The 23,072-nt window shown below is 42.5% G+C and overlaps 2 protein-coding genes and 2 non-coding genes across 4 annotated transcripts; 1 reads left to right on the plus strand and 3 right to left on the minus strand.

Annotated features, from left to right (window-relative positions):
- Positions 1-685: 685 nt before the first annotated feature.
- On the plus strand, positions 686-14,146 carry ACAT2 (acetyl-CoA acetyltransferase 2). The gene is made up of 9 exons (XM_039873928.1): positions 686-846; positions 1,497-1,631; positions 4,386-4,567; positions 5,866-5,983; positions 10,845-10,988; positions 11,842-11,964; positions 12,556-12,710; positions 13,231-13,341; positions 13,742-14,146. The coding sequence occupies exons 1-9, from the start codon at positions 792-794 to the stop codon at positions 13,910-13,912; spliced, it is 1,194 nt and encodes a 397-aa protein (XP_039729862.1). The 5' UTR covers positions 686-791; the 3' UTR covers positions 13,913-14,146.
- On the minus strand, positions 14,052-23,067 carry TCP1 (t-complex 1). The gene is made up of 12 exons (XM_039873926.1): positions 22,864-23,067; positions 21,728-21,813; positions 21,407-21,535; positions 20,236-20,333; positions 19,736-19,846; positions 19,251-19,432; positions 18,834-18,960; positions 16,006-16,181; positions 15,544-15,667; positions 15,049-15,241; positions 14,732-14,895; positions 14,052-14,356 (listed from the first exon to the last, which is right to left on the minus strand). The coding sequence occupies exons 1-12, from the start codon at positions 22,925-22,927 to the stop codon at positions 14,140-14,142; spliced, it is 1,671 nt and encodes a 556-aa protein (XP_039729860.1). The 5' UTR covers positions 22,928-23,067; the 3' UTR covers positions 14,052-14,139.
- On the minus strand, positions 15,355-15,484 carry LOC120611454 (small nucleolar RNA SNORA20). The gene has a single exon (XR_005655212.1). It is a non-coding gene; the product is annotated as a small nucleolar RNA SNORA20 (small nucleolar RNA).
- Positions 19,932-20,071, minus strand: LOC120611455 (small nucleolar RNA SNORA29). Its single transcript, XR_005655213.1, has one exon. It is a non-coding gene; the product is annotated as a small nucleolar RNA SNORA29 (small nucleolar RNA).
- Positions 23,068-23,072: the final 5 nt, after the last annotated feature.

The following is a 23,072-nucleotide window of genomic DNA, read 5'->3' on the forward strand; positions in this document are numbered from 1 at the left end:
AGCTCTAAAAGATTTTCAACTCTGCCTAATAGGATAGAAAGTCGTAAAGGCTGTTAAACAGAAGAGTGACCCAACTTATCACATGCTCCTTCGCATTACTCGAACTGTCTGCCAGAGGAAGTCCTTTTGACTTGTGGGTCGTTAAGACACTCCGGATTCACCTAGAGTTGATCTTCCAGGTTAAGAAAGGCAAGTGGTGTCAACCCGACGGAAGGGCAGGGAGTCCTCGCACGGGTCTGCACAGAGAACCAAGTTAACGCCTAACGGGAATGAATGATTATGGGCGTCCAGGCAAAACGTGGAGGAGCTTTCAAAGCCACGAGAGCAAAAGCACTCATCGGCACGCCCGCACGCCTGCAGGCGGCAGGATTCACACTGCCATTCTCGCCACTGGGGTTCCAGTCCTGGGCTGAACGCGGAGTACTCTCCAGTCACCTCCACTTTTCGCTGATTCGAAAAACACTAAGTTTTTTGAAAACTTATCCTCCCTAAAAAAACAAAAACAAAAACAAAACTTCACGACAGATACAACACTAGGACGTTCACGTAAGAGTCTGGGTTGGTGGTGGGCGGTACGCACCTGAGTCGGAAACCCGCGGCCCACGGCCCCGCCCACTGCGCGGAGCCCCGCCCCGCCCCCGCGCCTGCGCACCGGGCCCCGCCGGGGAGGCGGTGGGCGGGGAGTCCTGCGGCCCCGCCCCTCGGTGGTACGTCGAGGTCCCAGAAAGGCTTTGCCTCACTCGCGGGCAGCACTGGGACTACATCTTTGTGTGAGGTACTCGTGCGGCAGGATGAGTGCAGGTTCGGACTCCGTGGTCATCGTCTCAGCAGCGCGGACCGTCATAGGTGAGTGGCCGGCGGTCCTGGCACGGCGTAGGAGCTGCGGGCCTGGCCGGGTCGCGGGGACCCCTGGGGCGTCTGGGACCCCCCCCAGAACCACGCTCCTCAAGCCTCCCCCGGCCGGCTGGGAAGCCCCGCCCCTCGCCGGGTGAAGGCCATTCCTTTTCGCGTGCTCTGATTGGCTCCCCGGGTAGAACCACGCGTCGTCCGACTCTCCCATTGGCCGGCGTTCTCTGCCGAGGCTTCTGCGTGGTCTGCTGCGCGGTGCAGCGGTCTCTGCTCTGAGGACGCAGGGGCGGGGCCGCTGGGTGGTCTGATCCAGGGCCGGGGGCAGGAGTCTGGTGGGTCCAACGAGGATTACTGCGAACTGCCTCCTTCTCCCTAGTGCTGTAGAGTTTTCAAAGCCCTTGGAGGCGCGGGAGGGGCGGCTCCTTTTGTTAGGGAAGCGTGGCCCTTCCGCTTGGTCTTAGGGAATGAATGACCAGGCTTCCCGCGGGTCCGCGGTACCCCGAGAGCTCTGGGAGCCACGCTCCGGGGTCTCGGCTGCTACAAGTCACACGCTCTCTGCTTTGTACCCTGATGAGCTGCCTCCGGCGGCTGCCGTCCTCGCGCCGTGGGCACCGTCTTCATCGCCCTCGCATTCTCTTCTGTCCTAGGCTCCTTCAATGGTGCCTTGTCCACCGTTCCTGTGTATGACCTGGGCTCAACTGTCATCAAAGAAGTCCTGAAGAGGGCCGCTGTGGCTCCCAAAGATGTGTCAGAGGTTATATTTGGACACGTTTTGGCAGCAGGTAACTCCCCAGTGACTCTGGCAGAGGTCAGGTTTATTAGAAGCAGCCCATCAACGACCCCAACCCCACCCCTGCTGAAACTTATGTCGTTGGCTCCATACATTTGCTCACAGGAGTTCCTTCTAATTTTTCCTGTCGCCCGTCCTCCAAGTCCCATCAATAGCTTCTCTCCACTGGGTGTCTTTAAATTAATATGCTTTTTCTGAATGAACCTAGGCCACCATCCTCCACTGCCTTTTCATTCTTTAGAAGCAGGGCCAGCCTGAGGCATAGGAGAGTTTGCACAACCCTCTATATTTCCCTAAAGTGTCACACATTCAATAAAAATGTATTGCATTCTTCTTTCGTGCCCTGCACTGTGCTAGGTGGGGTTAGAACTCCAACAACACAGGGTCTTTGCCCCCATGGATCTCACTTCTGAACCAGTAAGGTGGGCTGTGCTTCCCAATCCTCACAGAAGGTGGGTCATGCCTGGGTTTGTCAAAAGTGTTTTACTGGAGTGCTCCAGTCTCACTTCTGATTCCCGCTGGTTTAATAGACCTGCAATCCCTGACGGTTCCTAATTAGTTAAATTATTTTTGGTTTTGTCGGAAACCAGCCGACCAAGTCAAACCGGGTACCTGAATGGGGGAGCGGGGACTGAGAAAAAAGAGAAGACAGACAGGGTGCAGGAGGGAGAACAGATCTCACAACTGTCTCTCCGAGTTTATTTCTTATGCTTCTTTTTATACATAATCTGTTCCTTTGTGTATCCCAAGATAACATAATTAAAGTAATATCCTGAAGATTGAGGTATGATCGACACTCCCTTCCACGCTCCCTTTGTCTATACTTAATCTTCTTCTTCCTGGAATTCCTCAGAACCAGCCTTTTCCCTTTTTTATGCAAGCAGGCCTCCCGAGATAATCCATGCACTCTTTTGAATTTGGGGAGCTTTAGCTCCCTACATGGTTTCATGCTCACTCGGTAGCACAAATTCTAATTTGTGGCGATCATTGCTAATGCTCACTAAACAACAAACTTTTGTCCTTACTCATTCTGAGATGAGACTTGGCCCATTTTTCTGTGTTTTTACTTTGTAATTTTGTAGTTCCTCTTCCCAGTCTTCCTTTCTCCACATGTCCACGTGATCCTTAAAGTCAAAGCATGCCTCAAGGTTTATCATGACTCAAGGTTTTAAATAACCTTCAGCCTTCAGTCACTTCTCCTTTCTTCCTTTCCAGACCCTTGCCTCAGCCTTACTCATGTGCAACAGGTTACTCAGCTGCTGGTTTTTCTGGTATTGTGTCCTCATCTCGCCTCTACAGTAGTTCCACGTAGTTATAATAAAAGCGATAGCTACATTTGTTGAGGGCCTGCTAAGTGGCCTTTAAAGTGCTGTGCTTCGTGTGTTCCTTTAATTACCTCATTTAATCCTCTCAGTCCGTTGGATCATATTATCTACATTTTACAAATGAGTAAATGAGGTTTTGAGAGGTCAGGTAACTTATCCAGGGTCACAGTTCAAAGTGGAGCTAGCGCTTGAACCCAAATCTGTCCTCCTTAAGCCCAGGTACCCTCCACAATCGTGTAACTATTTATTGAACACCTGGTGTGTGCCACGCACTGTTCTGTCAGCTAGAGATAAGCAGTGTTCATATCAGAAATCCTCATTCTCAATGAGCTCGTATCCTTTGCTAAATGCTAGGCTACTATAGTTAGTTATGTTCAACACTCATTTCTTAACTCTGAAGTACCTGAAGATGAGGATTATGAATAAATAATAAAGGTTTTATAAAGGAGTTACTTTACTTAAATGCATATGTAATTCATTGTAGCATAAAAAGCAGGAACTTTAAATAATATTGTCTTTTTGATTAACTAGTGTCCCATGAGTTTAATTCAGAGACTATTTTGAAACTGTTTTTCTAAATATTTTTTCTGTATCCTCAATGTCCAGTTTTTACCTTCCAGACTAATCCCAGATTAATAACACTGTGATGACCGTAATCTCTAAATATTGTAACAACCCATTTGCTAGATTTTCCAACACACTCACCAAGCAAGGGGGCTAGGTGTGGGTGTATCTGAAATTTGCAATGGAGCGACACTGTATAAACATTGACCCTTTGATAACAGACAGTGGTGACTAAGGCTGTTTGAAGCTATCAGCTCCATCCCCTTCTCCACTACTTCGATTAAATTAAATAAGTATGTGATATATGTCTTCCCATTCCCTGAAGGAACTCCCCACAATCGAATTCTAGAAAAGTATTTATCAGTTCTCATGTTGTATATAACTTGTTACATAACCAGTTAACGTTGGTGTGGTGAATATTAATCAAGGAAAGAAGTGCTTCTTATCTGAAGTTTTACTTTTTAAGTGACCCCCTTATCTTCCCAGGGGTCTAAGCCCAGATCCCAGAAGTACACAGCCTGGTTGGAGACATGCACCGTGTCCACATCCCGTCCTGTGTTCATACGGGAACGTTTGGGAACAAGAAGCCAGCTCCTTCTTAAGATAGATATGACTCCTTTGTGGAAAAGAAAGCATACAGCCATGAAATACCTGTGGAGCACCACAGGATAGTTTGTATTCACGGGCTAGACTGTGACAGATGTAGAGTGTTACACAGACCTTTTTTGCCTCTGGTGGACTTTGGTTTGGTTGGGAGGGAGACCCAGTTGGCCATCTCCTGATTTTGTGTTTATTTTTACCCACATATTTTATCTTTCTCTTTGATGGCTGAGAGTCCTCTGCGTTCATTGTTCCAGGTTGTGGACAGAATCCTGCTCGACAAGCCAGTATGGGAGCAGGGATCCCCTACTCTGTTCCAGCGTGGAGCTGCCAAATGGTTTGTGGGTCGGGCCTGAAAGCTGTTTGCCTTGCAGCCCAGTCAATAATGGTTGGAGACTCCAGCATTGTGGTTGCAGGAGGCATGGAGAATATGAGCAAGGTAAGGCCTCTGAAGAGGTGGCTCTCTTTGACCTGTCAGTAATAAATTCATGTCCATGCCATCGCAGAGTAAACTGATGCGTATCAGAGCTAGAACCAAACAAATAAACAGAAAATGGATTCAACCTTGATCCCTACCTGAATGTTAGTTACTTTTCAAGTTGGGTGGGAAATCTAGGTTGAAGAAAAATCCTGTCAACCAGTGTGATTAGAACAGAACACAGTTTTTCTAAAACGTTACCAAAGCGTAAAATATTTTCCTAATTAAGCCTATAATGTTAGCCTGTAGATATCCTTGGTCTTAATTTCTCTCTTGTTGCGAGGAAAAGTCAAAAACAGATGTTGCCACTTACCTTTCTGCACATGAGAGGAGCCCAGGGACTGAAATTTGTTGACCTTTGGGAGGCATAGGACTCAGAAAGGAGGACCGCTGAGTGGTGTCCTTCTCAAAGAGGTTTGGCAGGTGAGATTTGTTTTGCCAGGTTCCATCCCTCAAATCGGCACAGTGAAAAAGGAAAAAGAACATCCCCTGCCTCTTGCAGGCAGTTCAGGGTCTGACCTGGGGATCCCCTGGGCAGAGGCCAATGTAGCCCACCATTGCCGAGGCCCAGGAGGAGGTAGGCTGAAGGTAACAAACACAGAGTGATTCCCATGGGACCTGTGTAGTACTTTAAGAGGTGCTTTTATGCAGTCACAACAGCCCTTAAAGGGTAGATGGTATCATTCTTAATTTACAGGTAGGTAAACTGAGGCCAGAGCCAGGATTTAAATACAGACCTGGCTCTAAGTCTTTCCATTCTGTTATAGCTGCTATTGAGTTGGCAGGAGTTAAGAGGATGCCCTGCCTAGAAATCCTTCCCCATCAGTTGATTAGGCAACCTGGTGACTCTCACTACAGACATTAGTCTCCCATCAAAATAAATGACACATTGTTAGCATCACTTAAGCCCTTAGATGATGTCCTCATCTAACATAACTGGTTGCCTCTTTGGAAAGAATAAATAAGGCTCCCAAGGAAACAGGACACGGAAGGGACAGGTTTGGTGGAAAAGGGAAATGGGTGGGTAGGAGACCAATGGGTTCTCAAGAGCAGGCAGCGTGGAACGGTTGGCTGATTCCAGAGGCCTTTGGGCCCTGACCCTAGATGAGGAGGAGGATGGGCTGGAACTGAGGAGAGGGGTCAAAAGGGGGCTAGGTGAGGACTGGGGGACCCCTGGATAGTTTAGAATAGGATCCTGAGGGAAGATGACTAGTTACCACCAAACCTAAGTCCACGTGTGTTTCCATTTGCGTGTCCAGGCTCCTCACTTGGCATACTTGAGGGCAGGAGTCCGGATTGGAGAAACACCGCTGACCGACAGTATCCTCCTTGATGGGCTTACAGACGCCTTTCTCAACTACCACATGGGCATTACCGGTGAGGCAGACGTAGCTGAACATGTACTTCCTGTTAAAACGTTAAAAGTCATAATTGGCTTCGTGGGTGCTTTCCTCATTTGGGCAGGGAGCGTTTCTAATAATTTTGTGTCCCTGATAACAGGGATAGTTCCCCTTTGATGAACTTAAGTGAGGAAATAGCCACTTTATCCTTTGTGACTCCTTGATTATCAAGGAATGTTAGAGGTGGGAAGAGCCTCAGAATTCTTCTGAATCAATCTGTACTTTACCATATGAAGAAGGAAGGGCCCACAAATAGTGGCTTTGTGGCAGAGGCAATGTCAGAGGTAAACCTGGTCCCTGCCTGTGTTCTTCGCAATGCTCAGTCAGCTCTTCATTAGTCACCCACATAGAAAGCCTTCGCGATCTAGGTTTATTGGCACAGCCACTGGAAGATCAAAAGAACTGGTGTCTTTACTGCGTATAAATGTAACGTTTAAGAACAGAAGGGACATTTAAGTTTAGAGTTAAAGAAACAAACCTGAGAGATTCAGCACCTTGCTTAAATGCATGTGGCAATGATTCTGTGTCAATGAGAGGTATAAATCAGATGGGAAAGATAATAGAGAAGAGGCAAGATTCTAAGCAGAGGGTAACAGTGAGAGAAGCTCAAAGCATCTGTCACTGTGCGAGTGAGAGCCACAGCAGAGAAAGCTGGAGCTCATGGGCAAACCATGGAAGGTGATGTGTGCCTTTCCAGTTTTACTTGCCATAGTGTCTAGGCAAGAGTTTCTTGAACTAACTGCCTTAACATCACCAAAGATAATCATTAAAAACTCAGCTCCCAAGTCCTTTCCGAGCTGTTATGAGCTGTATTGCATCCTTTCAAAGTTCATACATTGAAGCTTTAATGTATGATGTCAGAATATGACTATATTTGGAGTTAGGGACTTTTAAGAGATAATTAAGTTAAGATTAGGCCTTTAGTGTGGGCCCTAGTCCAGTCTGACTAGCGTTCTTATAGGAAGAGGAAGAGACACCAAAGATATAGGCACAGAAGAAAGACCACGTGAGGACACAGTGGGAAGGTAGCCAAGGAAAGAGGCCTCAGGAGAAATCAAACTTGCTGACACCTGGATCTTAGACTTCTATCATCCAGAATTGTGAGAAAAATAAATTTCTGAAAAGAAAAAGATAATAATAGCTCAGGCCATGATGTAGTAATTAATAAAGACGAGACCTCCTACAATAAACAGGTATAAAACTAGTCAAAATGTATCAAGCAAATGTTTTCAAATGTTAGCCAACAATTATGCAAGACCGAGATTCTTCAAAGAAGAGAAAGCCTGTCACTGGCTTTCTATCTGGAGGTATTTTCCAGACTTTCTCCCAGAGGGAATAGTAACCTGGGTGAACTGGGGAGGCAGAGGTCAGAGTTTGGAGCTGCCGATATGGCTGGAGTTTGTGGGACAGGGTACTGGAAAGAAGGGAGCTACCAAGAAAAGAAGATCCAGAAATACATAAGGGTCCCCTTAAATCTTTAGTCACGTACTCAGCCCTGCCCGTGCAGGGCAACACCCTGCAAGGCCGAGTGGGAAACAGCTGCTAGGGAGCTGTGAATTGAATGGACATTTCATAGATTACTGGGGGACACAGGCATATGGACCTTACTGAACCCACTTGACACTCCATCGGCATCTCAAAAAGGCCACAGATAGGGGGGAATTTTGACAAAGCAGAAGATAGAAGGACTTACACTATCTGATTTTAGCACTTACTGTCAAGTGCGTTTATCAAGACAGTGTGGTTTTGGCATAAGGATAGGCAAGTAGACCAGTGAAATAGAGTAGAAAATACAGAGGTAGACACAGACTTATACTGATTTTCAATAATGGTATCAGTGTAATGAAATGGGGAAAAGAACGCTTTTTCAATGAACTGTGCTGAGACAACAAATTACTCATATGGAAAAAATGATTCTCAGTTTCTACCTCATACCATATACAAATATGATTTGAGATAAACCATGGATCTAAAAATAAAAGTTTGTGTTTTCGTTTTTTTAAAGGATTTTACCTACTTTCTCCAGATAGGAAGGCTACAAAGTCAGAAATTTTACCAAAGTTTAATAATCCTTGATTCTTCAAAACGGGCATAGGCTTTTCAACTCTGGACCATCCTCAGGTTACACAGTAGCCTTGTGGGACTGCTCAACCAGAACTATTATGCTTGCTCAGGAAAATACAGGAGACTATATTTCAGGTCTACCATTGAGAAACTTCTGTTACAGGACAAATGGAAGTTATAACACTTCTAGAGGTCAACATAAGAAAATAGCTTCCAAACCCGGGGGTGAGTTAAAACAAGATGCAGAAAGCAATAACCTTAAAAAGAAAAGTTTGATAAATTAGACTTCTAAAAAATTAAAACTTCTGCTCATCATCAGAGACGCTGTTAAGAAAACGAATAAGCAAGCCACAGATAGGGAGAAAATATTCATAATACATGTATTTGACAAAGGACATATCTAGAATATATAAAGCACTATAACAATGATACAAAGGCAACCCATTTGAAAAATGAACTAAAGATTTGGACATATATTTCTTCAAGAAAGATATATGAATAGTCATAAGCACATGAAAAAGTGTTCAACATTATTTATGAGGAAAATGCAAATTAAAACCATAATAAGATATATTATATACCTATTAGGATGATTAAAATGAAAATGACTGACATCACCAAATGGCGGCAAGGATATGGAGCAACTAGACTCTCATACATCGCAGGCATGAGTATAGCTATTTTGGAAAAAGATTTAGCAGTTTACTCAAGAGAAATGAAAATGTTGGTCACTAAAAGCTTTGTACAAATGTGTTTATAGCAGCTTTATTCCTAACGGTCAAATTCTGAAAATGGTTCAGGTGTCCATCAACAGAATGCATAACAAATAGTTGTATATTTATACCATGGAATACTATTCATTGGTAAAATGGAACAGAAATAAACTCAACTACATGGACAAATATGACAGACAGTGCTGAGCAGAAGACATGGAATCGCTTTTGTAATCTATTGTGAAAGGAATCAAAACATTTGCTTCAAGGAGGGGGAGATGGGTAAGGGGCACGTGAGAAGTTTCTGGGGTGATGGAAATGTTACAGACATATATGGGATATATGGTTGCATGCATTTGTCAAACCTCATTGAATTACATATTTAAGATTTTTGTATTTTACTCCATGTATGTTTTACCTAAAATAAAAAAGAACTGTGACTAGATATCGAGCTCTAGTTATTAGGTTTGCTTTTCCCAGTGGTATAGCATAACATTCTGAAACTACATTCTGTATATTCTTGGTGTGAACAAATGAGTGAATGTATTGATGATGGGAGCCAGGCTTCTCATTATTGTAGCAGGGAGTTTCAAGTCTCTAGAGAGGGAAGAATGTAGTTGTGTTAGGTTGCATTCAGAGATATCAGTATGAACTCAAGGTACCACAAATGTGTGTTTCTGTTCAGTCGTAAATTGGACGTGCATATTGGTTCTTAATGAATAGGCACAGAAACAGTAACATGCCGGTAACAATGAGCAGTTGTAACACCCAGATCTTGGTTTCTGGATGCCCTTTCCACTAAAAAGAACTAAGATTCCTTTGAGGAATGGTTCATTGCAGGACTAAGACAAAAGTGCTAAAAAAAAATAAGGCTGTGCTTAGAGCACATGGGGTCTTGACCCAAGGATCCAGGAGCCAGCTTAAAGGACTCCTACTGCCCAAATCTTCAAAAGTTTGAGCATCAAATAATGATAGTAACAGGTTATAATTTATTAAATAATATAAAAATACATGAACCCAAACTGACGTTAAATAACAATAAATGGAGAGAGAAGGAAAAGCTTTTTGCAGTAGAATGCCAACTAATACATATAGAAGGAGTGTTGGAGTTAGAAAATCATAAATGAATGCCAAAACTGGTGGGTAAAATTTGATGAGGAAGGAGTTATTTTGTAATCTCAAAATAACTTCTCATAAATTATTAATTATAAATGGAAAAATAGTAACTTTACAATGTAGAAACTTGGTAGATACCACTTTAACCAACTGATCAAAGCTAGTATCACCTGATAGCACATGTGTCTTGATAAGATCATATCCTCATTCAGTGGTACACCTGCTTTTTTTCATAATCTTAATCTATTCTTGAGGAAACAACCAACAACCAGAATTAGAGACATCTGATAAAAGAACTGCCCCCTGCTCTTCAAAAATATCAAGGTTAAGAACACAGAGATAGTCAGAGGAACTGCTCCAAATAAAAAGGAACTAAAGAGATTGACAGAGTAATATACAGTGTATGATCCTGGATGGGATCCTGAACTGAACAAATAAATTAGCTATAAAGGACATCATTGGGACAATAGGTAAAACTTGATTATGAAGAATTAGCTAATAGTATTGTATCGATGTTAAATTTCCTGATTTTGATAGCTGTGGTTATGTAAGAAAATGGCTTCGTTTTAGGGAAGTACACAGAAATTAAATTTAGGGTAAAGGAGTATGATATCTACATCTTTCTCTCAAATGGTTCAGAAAGAGAATGATAAAGCAGTTGGGGCAAAACTAATCGGTGAACCTGCAAAGGAATTTCTGAAAATTTAAAATTATATAGAAAGGAAGAGAGAAGGAAGCCAAGAAAGAAGCTCGCTTAGCAGTCACGGTATCATTTCCATATTCATCGCCAGTGGGAGGCAAGATGGCCAACCGAGCACTGTCCTGTCAGCCCACCAGTGAGCCTGATGGTGTCGGGTGGTCAGTGCTCGTTTAAATGTGAAAAACTTAAGCTAGCAAAGCCAGTTCTTGAAAATGTTTGTTTTTGCTTTATTTTTTCTTTCACAGCTGAAAATGTAGCCAAAAAATGGCAAGTGAGTAGAGAAGATCAGGACAAGTTTGCACTTCTGTCCCAGAACAGGACAGAGAGTGCGCAGAAGGCTGGCCATTTTGACAAAGAGATTGTACCAGTTTTTGTGTCTTCTAGAAAAGGTGGGTAGATCATAATGATTTAAACATCAACGTGGCCATTTATAGGGAAGAATAACAATATATGGGACTGTGTATAAATTGTGTCATATCTTTCAGGTAGCAAAGAAAAGATTGTATGTATAAGTGTGTGTGAGTGCGTGCGTGCGCGCGCGCGCGTCCTGGATACATCTGAATATGGGTTGGGGGGGCATGTTTATGGGGTGAGGAAACATGGGAAGCTGTGCCAGCACTCAGCACTCTTGGTCCCAGTGTCCACACTGCCATGTAGATAGAGCAGGTTTCTTAAGAAACTCAAACAGTGGCTCATGTTTGTGAAGAGGCAACAGCCGACCGTTTGCCCTCACAGGCAGAATCTCAGCAGTGAACATCCATTACTTCCTGTTGCTTCTGTGTACATTTCGTATTTCTTGGGTGGATCTTCTTGGATCACTTTGCGGTTACCTAACGTGGAGTGCTCCCGCCAAGTTCTGTTACTGATAACTGACATGTCTTCTGTCCAGCCCTGATGAGATTGGTTTTGACACTCCCTGACCCAGTCAGTTGTGACCAGCCAAGTCGTATGTCCCAAACCAGTGTCAACGTTTTGCATAAAGAACTCCTGGTAACTGCCTTCCTCAGAAAGGGCTATGCATATGGAAAACACCCAAAATGTCTCATGAGGGTATTGCTCGTAAAATGTTCTAACATGCAGTAACTTTTATTAGCATGTATGTCCCTCCTGTTGGAATGAAAGTATTTTTTAATGTCTTTCTTTCAAATGTGAATCTTCAGCTATCACGTGTGGGCAATCTGCCATTCCTGGCATGCTGCCTGCCATGTTTTAATCTTGGGTAACTGATTTTCCTTTTCTCAGGTCTTACTGAAGTTAAAACGGATGAGTTTCCTCGCCATGGGAGCAACATAGAAGCCATGTCTAAACTGAAGCCGTACTTCCTCACAGATGGGACAGGGACAGTCACCCCAGCAAATGCTTCAGGTTAGTTTCTGAAGGGCAGTTGAGGAAATCCCATCATCTGCTAGGTCTGCCAAGTTACTTTTCTTTATACTTCATTAACTATATACAAATTATTCTAAAACCTTACTTTAGCTGCTTCAGGGGGGAAATTTGTAGTTTGTATTTGAGATTTTTTCCATTATTTGATTATTGACTTAACCTGTATATTCTGAAAGGATGGATTTGGTTTCCCAATATCATAACTAGACATACAAATGAAAAAGCAAATTAAGAGACCCCCGAGTTTTACCTACCCTTGTACTTTTCCAAAACCCGGAACTCCCAGCACGTCCAGTGAGGTCTGGGCTGTTTCTTCCATTCCTTCTCATCCGTGTCCCCTCCCCTACTGCTTCAATCTTTCCACTTTTTCTCCCGGTGGAACGTTCTGTGGTCAGCTGTCATACTGCCCAGCTTACCATTGCTATTTACTCTGTAGTCTGAAATATGGCACGTGGCTTTGCCAAGACAGGTTAAGAATCATTTAACTCATGTCTTCAGGTGTTAAGAGACACAGGACGTTAACAAGCAGTTAACAAGCAGTATTTTCTAAATCGAGACATTGATGTTTTGCAGGAATCAATGATGGTGCTGCGGCTGTGGTTCTCATGAAGAAGTCGGAAGCTGATAACCGTGGGCTCACGCCTTTAGCGCAGATTGTTTCCTGGTCACAAGTAGGCGTGGAGCCTTCCATTATGGGAATAGGACCAGTTCCAGCAATAAAGCAAGCCGTGAGTTTACTTTTGAATGTGACTGTCCTTAGCTTTGATAAAATGTTATGTAGGTTCTGCCCTTTTTTATAAATGCTCAGGTCCTTTACCACTCCAAAATGGCAAGATTCTTGTTTTTCTATTTATTCCTGTCATGTTTCATTTGTGTGTCCCTTTTATGATCCTTCTGATTAGCCATAAACGAGTTCATTTCTACTTTCTCTACCACAAAGGGCAACCAAGAACATCTAGATTATATTTTAGGGAACTTGATTCTGCTAGATCACCTCTCTCCTACACATAACAAATGTTACTGGCTCAAAATTCAAGATAGCTTAGAATTTCCAAGTCTTTTTATCCTTAATCTCTTAGAATTGGTGTCACTAAGGCAAAACATGTGCTAGCACAGGCTGATGTAGAACCACCCAAGGTGGCGGTTTTTAGAGATCCTTTACTATCACACGGCATGGTATGCTTTTACATATAAGATGACCAGTGGTCCCACCTGATTTTAGATCTCTTCCACTCATCTTTCCTTTAGGTTGCGAAAGCAGGTTGGTCACTGGAGGATGTGGACGTGTTTGAAATCAATGAAGCCTTTGCAGCTCTCTGTGTTGTAATAGTTAAAGAACTTGGCTTAGACCCAGAGAAGGTAAATATGGGCAAGCAGTGCTGAGCTTACGAGTGAATGTTCACAGCGCAATTTCGATTAACAGCAAACACGTGTATGTAGTTAGGCATCATGTCCTGGGCATCGCCTGTTCAGGAGTGGGTGGCTAGTAAGTAGGTTGAGTGCCTGCTGGGACTCAGAGTTCACTTATTTTGTTGCTCTCCAAGGCAAAGACTCCTGACTGCATTAGTTTACTGCTGGCACACATGGGACATTTTAAATCTTATAAAGGAAGGTAGTCAGGATAGGTTGTCAGAGAAAAGTTTCTAAGCAGTTACAGTACTGAATTTGAAAAGGAAGCTAGTATTACTCGTGTAGCATTAGAAGGAAGTTTGATTTTAATCCTATATCCACAGAACAAGTATCTTTTTTCCCCCTTTAGGTCAACATTCAAGGAGGGGCTATCGCCCTGGGCCATCCTCTCGGAGCATCTGGCTGCCGCATTCTTGTCACCCTGCTGCACACGCTGGAGCGAAAGGGTGGCCGTCGTGGTGTTGCTGCCCTGTGCATCGGGGGTGGGATGGGCATTGCAATGTGTGTTCAGAGAGAGTGAAGCTGCTTAAGAGTCATGCTTACACTGAACTGGAGCCTCACTTCTTTCTGAATAAGGCACTAAATTAATTATACTGTGAAATCAGAGGACCAATGTGAGGAGGATGTAAGTCACCTCCCACTTCACAAGAACCCAAGGCTCATGACAGCTCATTGTATTTTAATGTGTCATATGCAAGGTGTACAAGACAACTGCAGCTAACATTGCTATAAATAAAACATGACTGATCAGTCATCAAGGGCTCCTGAGTGAACAGCATCTTCATAACCTCCGTGCTTATCATCTTTGCTTTCAGGATGTAATTTAATAAGATCATCAATTCGAAGAATGGTAATTGCAGCTTCTGTTGCAAATTTCAAACTCTTAACTTTAACTAGAGTTGGTTCAAACACCCCTGCTTGTTTGTTGTCTCGAGGTTTACCGTTGACCAGGTCAAGACCAATCCTGTAATTTAAAAACAAGACCTGTTAAATGGCCTCTTTACACATGCCCACCCCATCCCTTTAATTTTAATTGATCAGGTGGCTGATTAATTGCAGCTGGTCCATTCACGTTAATCTTGGGAATGTTAGGACCTTTGGTAGATCCCTTTAAGACTGAAGTAGTTGATTATGAATAGCAAAATCAGGACTGAAAGTTGTAGAAAGGTCTACAGAGTGGCTTAAACATCATTTAAAATCCTAACAGCTTTGCCTCAGGGGTCCTGGAGGTAAAGTAACTCCCCCTAGAGGTTAGGAAAACTTGAGACATGCTAGTAAAATCACCAGAAAACAAAACCGATATACATGTGACAGATGACAAGGAAAATCGTATACTTACCATTTTAGATTTTTGCGTTCTGGGTTAACTTGAGCCTCATTATGGAAAGCTCTTAACTTTGCAACCAGATCAGTTGAGTCCTGGGCCGCATTAACTGCCAGTGTATTAGGAATAACAAGGAGAGACCTTGCAAACTCTGCAATAGCAAGCTGTTCCCGAGAACCCTACGAAAAAGACAATGAGCTGTCTTTACAAAAGGAAGAAAATTAAAACCCACAGCAGCAGCTAAGGTCCCAGATGAGGTATCAACAAAATGCTAGATATGCTCTCTTACTCATAGCCCCTTGAAAATAAAGCCAGTGTGCAGATGTTCGTACCATGCTGGTTGCGTAGTTTTCGAGGTATATGGACAGGGCTGCTTCCACAGCGCCCCCACCTGGAACCACAGATTTTGACTCCAAAACTCTCTTCACCACACAAAGTGCATCGTGTAAAGAGCGCTCCATCTCATCACACATGAAATCATTTGCCCCACGTAAGATAACTGATGCAGATGTACGAGCCTTAGTGCTATGAAAAAAATAAAGTGAAATTCTTAAATTGATACTTTTATAAGTCTACACAGAAATTCAGTTAAGTGCCTTGATTAAATCCCGCTTACATAGGACATCTGAACATGGAAGCAATGTCTAGACTATGCAGAAGAGAGGAAACCATTATTCCATCTCAACTTGCAATGGCCCAATGTTTTTTTATCCCATGCGTATAACTGCTCATATCACTGAAAGACTATAGCAGCAAATAAATGGGAAAGTGATCTGTTTTTACTAATAAAACTTAAATAGCTATATAATTTAACAAGTAGCTCGTACTTTTTGATCAAGATCAGTTCATCATCGCAAATTCTCTCCTGTACCACTTCTTCTGCTTGTCCCAACATTGACGCTTCAAAAGTTTCTTCGCCTTCCAAATTGGCCAGGGTTGATAGAATAGTTGCTATTAAGATAATTACAAAGAGCTGTGAATACTACTTTCCCGTGCATATTTTCATATCTTGTCTTAGATCCAGACCTTTATGATAAAGCAATGTATAAATGTAAGTTTAAGGTTTACAGTTATACATCAGACACTGTCGTTTTAGGATGGAACTGTTATTTTGAGTTGAAAAAATTCAGTAAAATTACTTTTCCAGCTACATGAAAAATGACTATAAATATGTTGATAGCACAAATCATTAAAGAGCAAAAACAGTATGTTTTTAAAGCTATTTAGTGTTGACATTCCAACAGAGATGGCCATGAAGCACCACGTCTGGGAGCAGGCAGAAGACATACCTCCAGAAGCTTTAGCAATGCGCTTAAGGTCCCTTTTCAAAACTCTTCTGACTGCCATAGCGCCCGTCTCCACAAAATACTTCAGACACATGTCATCGATTCCACCAGTGGTTAGAATAACATTGGCGCCAGTCGCCAGGATCTTCTGGATTCGCTCCTTGGTGATGTCTGACTCTCTACAGATAAAATATTTGAATAGTAACTCAAAGTTATCTTCCGTGTTAATATAACACAGCTCTAACATGTACAAACTATTTTCCACAAATAACTGCACATTAAATTACATTAACCGGGTGGCTCCATAGTGCAACGGTTAGCACGTCTGCTTTACACACCGAAGGTCCTGTGTTTGCGCCCCAAGTGGAGCCATGGACCATACCCCGGATGTGCCAGGCCCCGGGTGCACGCTGCGAGCCTGTGGGAGGAGATGCCCCGCCTTCAGAGACCCAGTTCTTAAGGGGAAACGGCAATATCCATAGGTCAGCGGTAGAAGGGGGAGGAGGGGAGGAAAGGGGAATTATATTAACCATTCCTTCCCTTCTGTGACCAGAATTTAAATCAGTCTAATTTATGGGAAGTTCAAGGAATTAAAAATTACCATTTAATTCTTCTCAACCCGAGTCCCTGACCAAGAACGGTGGTTAGAAGAGAAAGCGTCCCTGCCTTCAGTGTTCTAGCAGAGAGGCAGACTGTAACCACATGTCAAGGTGAATGTCACTACAGTGGAGATGACAAGCACGAGGCAGGAATCCAGCCTGGTGGGCGAGACAAAGAAAGCCCAAAGGAGAGGGGTCCAGACCTGAAACTGCAGGTAGGACAAAAAAAAAGAAAAAAAAAGAACCTTGTAGGAGTGTTAAGAACCTCGACTACGTTTAAGAAAAGCTGTATTGTCCCATGTTTTTAAAGGACGCCCTGATGTCAGTGTGGAAAGTACACTGAGAAGGTGAAGGGCTGAGGCCATGAGGCAGTCACTGGAGACACATGACGAGAACAGAGAAGTCAAAGTTCATGGCTCAGCCGCTGACTCCTGGAGTAAAACGAATCCTAACAGGCTGGGACAGGATGAGAAAACAGAGTTCGATTTTCAACAAGATGAGGGGAAGCCCCATTATTCAGGTGAAGCTGTCAGGAGGCGGACGTAGTATGGAAACCACAAGTAAGCTACGTGAAAGGGATATGCTCAACATACAGACAACTGAAGCCACTTCGTTTTTCTTGCGAAGAATAATACATGAGGTCACTTAAAGACTTTTTTAAATTAAATGACTTAAAGCTTAACTTCAAAACAGACCCTTCGGTCTACACTAAACAAGTACTGGGTGCCGGACACTATACTAAGAACAGGGGATATAAAGCCAAAGAAATCATGTAGTCTCTACCTTTACAGCTTGTAATCAAAGTCATACAAATACACAGAATGACCCTGTTGTGGCTGAACCACAGTGAAAATAATTAAAAGGGCTCTGGCCTTGGAAGTAATGAGATCAACTTGGCTACCGTGTGGAAAACAGCCTGCGAGAGGACAAGAGTGAAATCCAGATGACCAGCCTCGGCACCTCTACAACAGTCTGAGAAAGAAAATGAAAATGCAAAGTAGATAAACTTGATTTAATTTGAAGATAGAAATCAGGTGGTCTTGATGGTAGACTAGAAGGGGAAAAAAAAAAAGAGTGCCAGGTAAAAAAAGAGGAGTCCCCACCACTAAAACAGCCTGGAGTGGATTCGGGGTGTTGTCAGTTTTAGAAACGACTTTGAGATGCTTAAGAAGCATTCAATTAGACAAGTATGTGTGTTTGGAGCTCAGAGAAACAGATTTGGGACTCTCTCAAATAACATCTGAAGTCATAGGAATGAGCTATCTTGGGAAAAGTGGGGAGATGGTGGCGGCAGCAGGAACGCCGATGAGATAGGATCACAAAGCTACTCCATCCTCCAAGTGTTTCAAGAAAGTGGCCAAAGGCTTGATAAAGATCAAGTGAAGGTTGAAAATGTCTCGTGAATTTCACCCTTAGTCACTAGTGCCCTTAGCAAGTGGTCCTCCACTGTCGAACACAGCTGAAAAAGGGATGAGAAGTAGAGCATCGGAAGAGTTTTTGTGTACGTCACTCGAGACATTTGGCTATTAAAGGAGGGGGGAAGGATAAGGACTAACTGGAGCAGGATGTGTGAGCTACAAGTGGAATCTACAAACGAATAAAGAGTAGAATTACTAGTTGAAGCTGCAAATGAGAAAGAACCACTAATGAAGCAAGATTCCAAGGAAGAAGGCAACAGAACCTGGAACACTTATTGTAGAGTTTGGCCTTTGGTGGAAAAAAAGCCACTGTTACATCAAGGAAGAAAGGAAAGAGCACACATGCGATTAGATTTATAAGACGAGCATTCCTGACTCTCGGCAAAGACAGCCTGCAGGTTTGGTTCAGTTACTGTGCTTGTTTCTTTTAAAAAACCCTTAAAAACTTATTTTTGAGTGATATGGGTCCAATAGAAGTAGGTAGTCAAAATCCACAGCAGCAGCCAAATTACTTCTTCATAACTAGCTCCCCAGCATGCCAATCAATTTGCCACATTTTCTAATTTTCCTGAAGCTTATGTAAAAGTTTGACTTCAGTTAAAAATATTAATTTTTAAAGTACTCCAAGACACTCACACTTAAAAAATCCAACTGGATAACTGCCACTCTCTAGTACCCAGTAACTGCTTGACCACCCGTATTGTTAATTACGAGATGTAGCATGTGCTCCTTTTAGCTTACTATCAATGACTCTAACAGAAGAATAATTTACAAACAGCCCTTTTCAAAGGGCAAAAATGATCTCTCGACATACCTCTGTCTAATCTGGTCCAGCTTTTCAGGATCTGTAATAACCACTTGTACACCAAGCTTCATTTTTGTCTTCTGCAGGCTGAAGTCAAGGCAAGCAATTTTTGCATTAACTATTCTCTTGGGCATGCCTATAATTGAACATATTATTAAGTTCCTTTATGGTAACTATAAACAATGCTACGTTTTAAAACATACACCTATCCTGAAAGCATAATAAAAAGTAGCAGAAATACTAAATTGTTATACATAAACACAAATTTAACAACCTGACGTATGGTTTCCTTTTCCTCTGGGCTTCCTAAAAGAATAGGAAGTGCACACTTCGGATAGTTCATCTGAAGATGAACAGTATGCAGTCTACAAAAAGCTAATTTTACCCTTTAGTCTTCTTGTTATATGACCAAATCCCGAGCCTTACCCTGGGATCCCACCACACAGTTGAGTGCATAGCCATTGATGAGCAGACTCTCCATCTGACTTCTCCCATGGGCCTTCAGAATATTAATGGAAGAGACTGGATAGCGAGGCTGGCCTCTTACATCTGTGTATTTAATAGCAAGTACAGCATCTACTACCATATTAGCAAAGAAATCACCGTTTCTAAGGCAATAGTTAAGGAGAACAAGAGATTTGGACAGTGGGTGCACATGAAAATCAAGGGTAATTCAAAAGCACTTCCTTTCTGCAACCTCATCAAAGAAACAGGCATTATTCATGCCACCCAAATGCTAGAGTGCTATTTATCACTATCTGTAATTCACACTACTTTTAAACACACTTTATTTTTCCCCCTAGAAAAACAGGGAAAGGAACATAAAATTTCAATACAGCATCACCTGCCACAAAAACTAATACAAGGTCTTTTAATAAAGCCTCAACTTTATCAGATTGTTACAAGGATACATTCCAATGACTTTGGATGACATTGATGTTTTTGCAGCATTAATCAGGCAATCTCTTCCAAGATCATCCGTGTTAATAATCAGATTTTCACTGATATAACGCACAGCTTCCCTGTTTAAAGCATGAGAGAGAAAACACAAAATTTACTACTCAAACTTTTGTTTTATCATAGCATCAAAATGTCATAGACACCACCAATTTTCTGTTCTGCCATTTCATATAGGAGGAGGACACGAATAAATCCTCCCTCTTCAGATCATGGCAATTTTAATCTATCCCATAAGCATAGCCACTAAAATCTATTATTAAGAGAAAATGTGGTAGTCAAACGGGAAAATATTGATACTGGCTCTACTTCTTACTTCAAAGACTACTACTTAAATCCTAAAATACAACTTTTTCAAAATAAAATTTAGTCCTTAATGAAAACATTTGAAGAACACAGATTGTTTATAATTATTACATTAAATAAAATTTTCTCTGAATGCAAACAAACTTACTTGCAAGCAAGCCGATAGCCGCTAATAACTGATGTGGGGTGAATTTTCTGTTTGACTAGTTCATCTGCATTTTTTAGGAGTTCTGCTGCAATAATAACCTGTTGAGAAAACATTCATTGCTCTAATATTAGACAGACATTTAATATATGCAATACATATGTAAAAACACCACCAAAATGATCAGATATTACTAACCAGAATGGTGATGGCAGTGAAAATAACTGGTTATTAGACACCTAAAAAAATATAACTACAGTGTTTTACATGTGAATGCCCAAAGCTGGATAAGAGCCAGAAAAAACGTTCTGGCTGACACACTAGTTCTACAGTACAATAGTAAATGAAGGACCACACACCCACTACCTTTAAAGATGCTAAATGAAGAGCCTGACTACTCAAATGACCTGTACTAGCTTAGATTATTATTTAACTTAAAATCAAAGACTTCAAAAATTCTGACTGCTTCTTTTGGGGTAAATTATAATCATTTTACTTAAATGGTATTATCATAAACAAGTTACTTGGAAAAGACCATTATTATTTTAGAAGAGATAGACTGTACTCTTTTTACAGCTTGTAGTTTAATACAGTTTAATATAGAAATATAAACAATAGTGTTTCTACCACATCAGAGTGCTGGATGATCTTTAAGTTCATGTCGTTTACTTTCTCACACTCCCATTTTGAACTCATGAGACTGCCTTGTCAATATTTAAAATGTAAAAACTTGTTATTAAAAAGTGGCAACATTTTTTTCTTTAGATAATTATAAAAAAAGGTTTTAGAAATGTCCAAGTCTCAGGTCATGGTTAGGGGTTGCGGGGACAGAAAAACTTTCTTTTAAAAACTATTTTTCAAAATTGTGATGTATGGATATTGTTATGGCTGAGGAAAAACTCATAAAACTTGTGTAAACAAATGTTTAAAATGACATGACCATATTATCTCAGATTTCTTTTTTATTTAAATTGTGGAAACTAGCTACAACCACCCAGTTTTCAAGTTTTGTTTCTGAATCACTACCCAAGAAAGACCTTACATTTTCTCCCTCTTAAGTATGTAACTTATTTCCGACTCAGAAGCAAATAACTTACTATGGCTTCACTTTCTATAAGCTTGATTTTAGGAAAACACCAGTCCTTAGCCATCTACCCAGTGACTGACTACCTACCACGGAGGTAGTTCCATCTCCCACTTCTTTGTCTTGCAGATCTGCCAGCTCACAAAGAACTTTAGCTGCAGGATGCTCTACCTCCAGTAACTTCAGGATGGTGGCACCATCATTAGTAATGGTTACATCCTAAGAAATTTGCAAGGAAGAAAACAACAATCACCTACAGAAACAGGATATCCTCTAATAACACACGTATACCCCCTTGTGATATACGCCTCCCAACAGCAGCAGTCCCATTAAAAACAAAGAATTTACACCATGAAATTTTTACGGTCTTTTTAATTTAAAGTAACAAACACAACATCTAGCTATACTTACACCAATATCATCCACCAACATTTTATCCAAGCCAACTGGACCAAGGGAACTTTTAACGATATTGGCAATAGAAGCTGCAGCCATAACTGTAGAAACAAAAAAAGTAATGACATTAGAAAAATCTACTACTTCAAAGAACAATCATTTCCCCTAAAGGAAGTAAATGACATCCAAAAGCCTCTGAATTTTCCAAATCTACAAATCTGTCCTAATTAAAAAGTTAGCTAACAAAATCTCGCATGCAAGGAAGACTAGCAAATTTGAATTCATATGCAAAGGTGACACAGGTGTGTCAAAGAGCATCCACTTCATTGCCTCAGAATAAAAAGGTAATCTGCTAGTCCTAATTCGGGTTCTACCACTTCATACAGAAGATAAAAGTGGGAATCCAAAGGTTCTAACTTTATTTCAAATTCATCCAAGGCAAAAATAAGTATCGTAACCAATAACGGTAAGGTTGACAGGCGTGTGTAAACGCTCTCAAAAGAGGCTCAATGACAAATTGTTTACTAGAATAAATGCATTTTAAGTATCGCTTATGCTAACACCCAACTGAAATTCCGTCAGCTATTTAAACAAGCTGTCAGCGAGGGGTGGGATAAGAATTATACACGGACATTGGAGCTCCCGACATCTACTACACATGGTAAGCGGTGGGATACAATAGGTAAGTCTTCGGAATTGTGGCCATTTGCTCGTATTAAAACTAGCAGCTGAAACTAGTCTTTTCTGGTTAATGGTCCTAAAACAAGGCCAAGAAGTTGGGAAACGCCCTTCGTGGCTGGAATCGGAAGAAAGGGGGCGCAGAGCATCCGGACCAAAGGACCCTGCAGGCGTGGCCGGGACGGGAGCCCGCTATGCCAATACCAGGGCCTGGGCACCCGCACTCAACCACCTCGTCCAGCGCACTTCTCAAAAACGTGGGGCGCTTTCCGGGATTCCTCCCCCACGAGAAAGAGGCGCTGCTGCCCCGCCCAGTGGTCGTGAGGCCGCCGGGGGTCGCGTGCACCCCACCGCTCACACCCTTTTTGGGGGAGAAGAAAGCGCAAGGACGGCGGCCGCAGGCCCCCAGCGGGCGGGCTGGGAGAGAGGAACCGCGCTGCCGTCGGCCAGACCCAGGCCTCGCCCGCCCTTACCGTTCTGGGAGCGAATAGCCTCCCCCGTGCTGCGGTCCCCGAAAACGGACAGAGGCCCCTCCATCTTCGCGGCAGGGTACACGTCGAGTTTCACTCGCACCGCGGACAAGTCGCGTCTCGATCCCTAAGCCCGGCGACGGCGTGGAACGGGCACAAGCGGCGCCGCAGGGGCTGCTGGGAACGCCGCTCTCCGCGCCCCCGCCCAGCCG

Source organism: Pteropus medius, unplaced genomic scaffold (assembly GCF_902729225.1).
Source record: "Pteropus medius unplaced genomic scaffold, Ma_sr-lr_union100, whole genome shotgun sequence".
NCBI lineage: Eukaryota > Metazoa > Chordata > Mammalia > Chiroptera > Pteropodidae > Pteropus > Pteropus medius.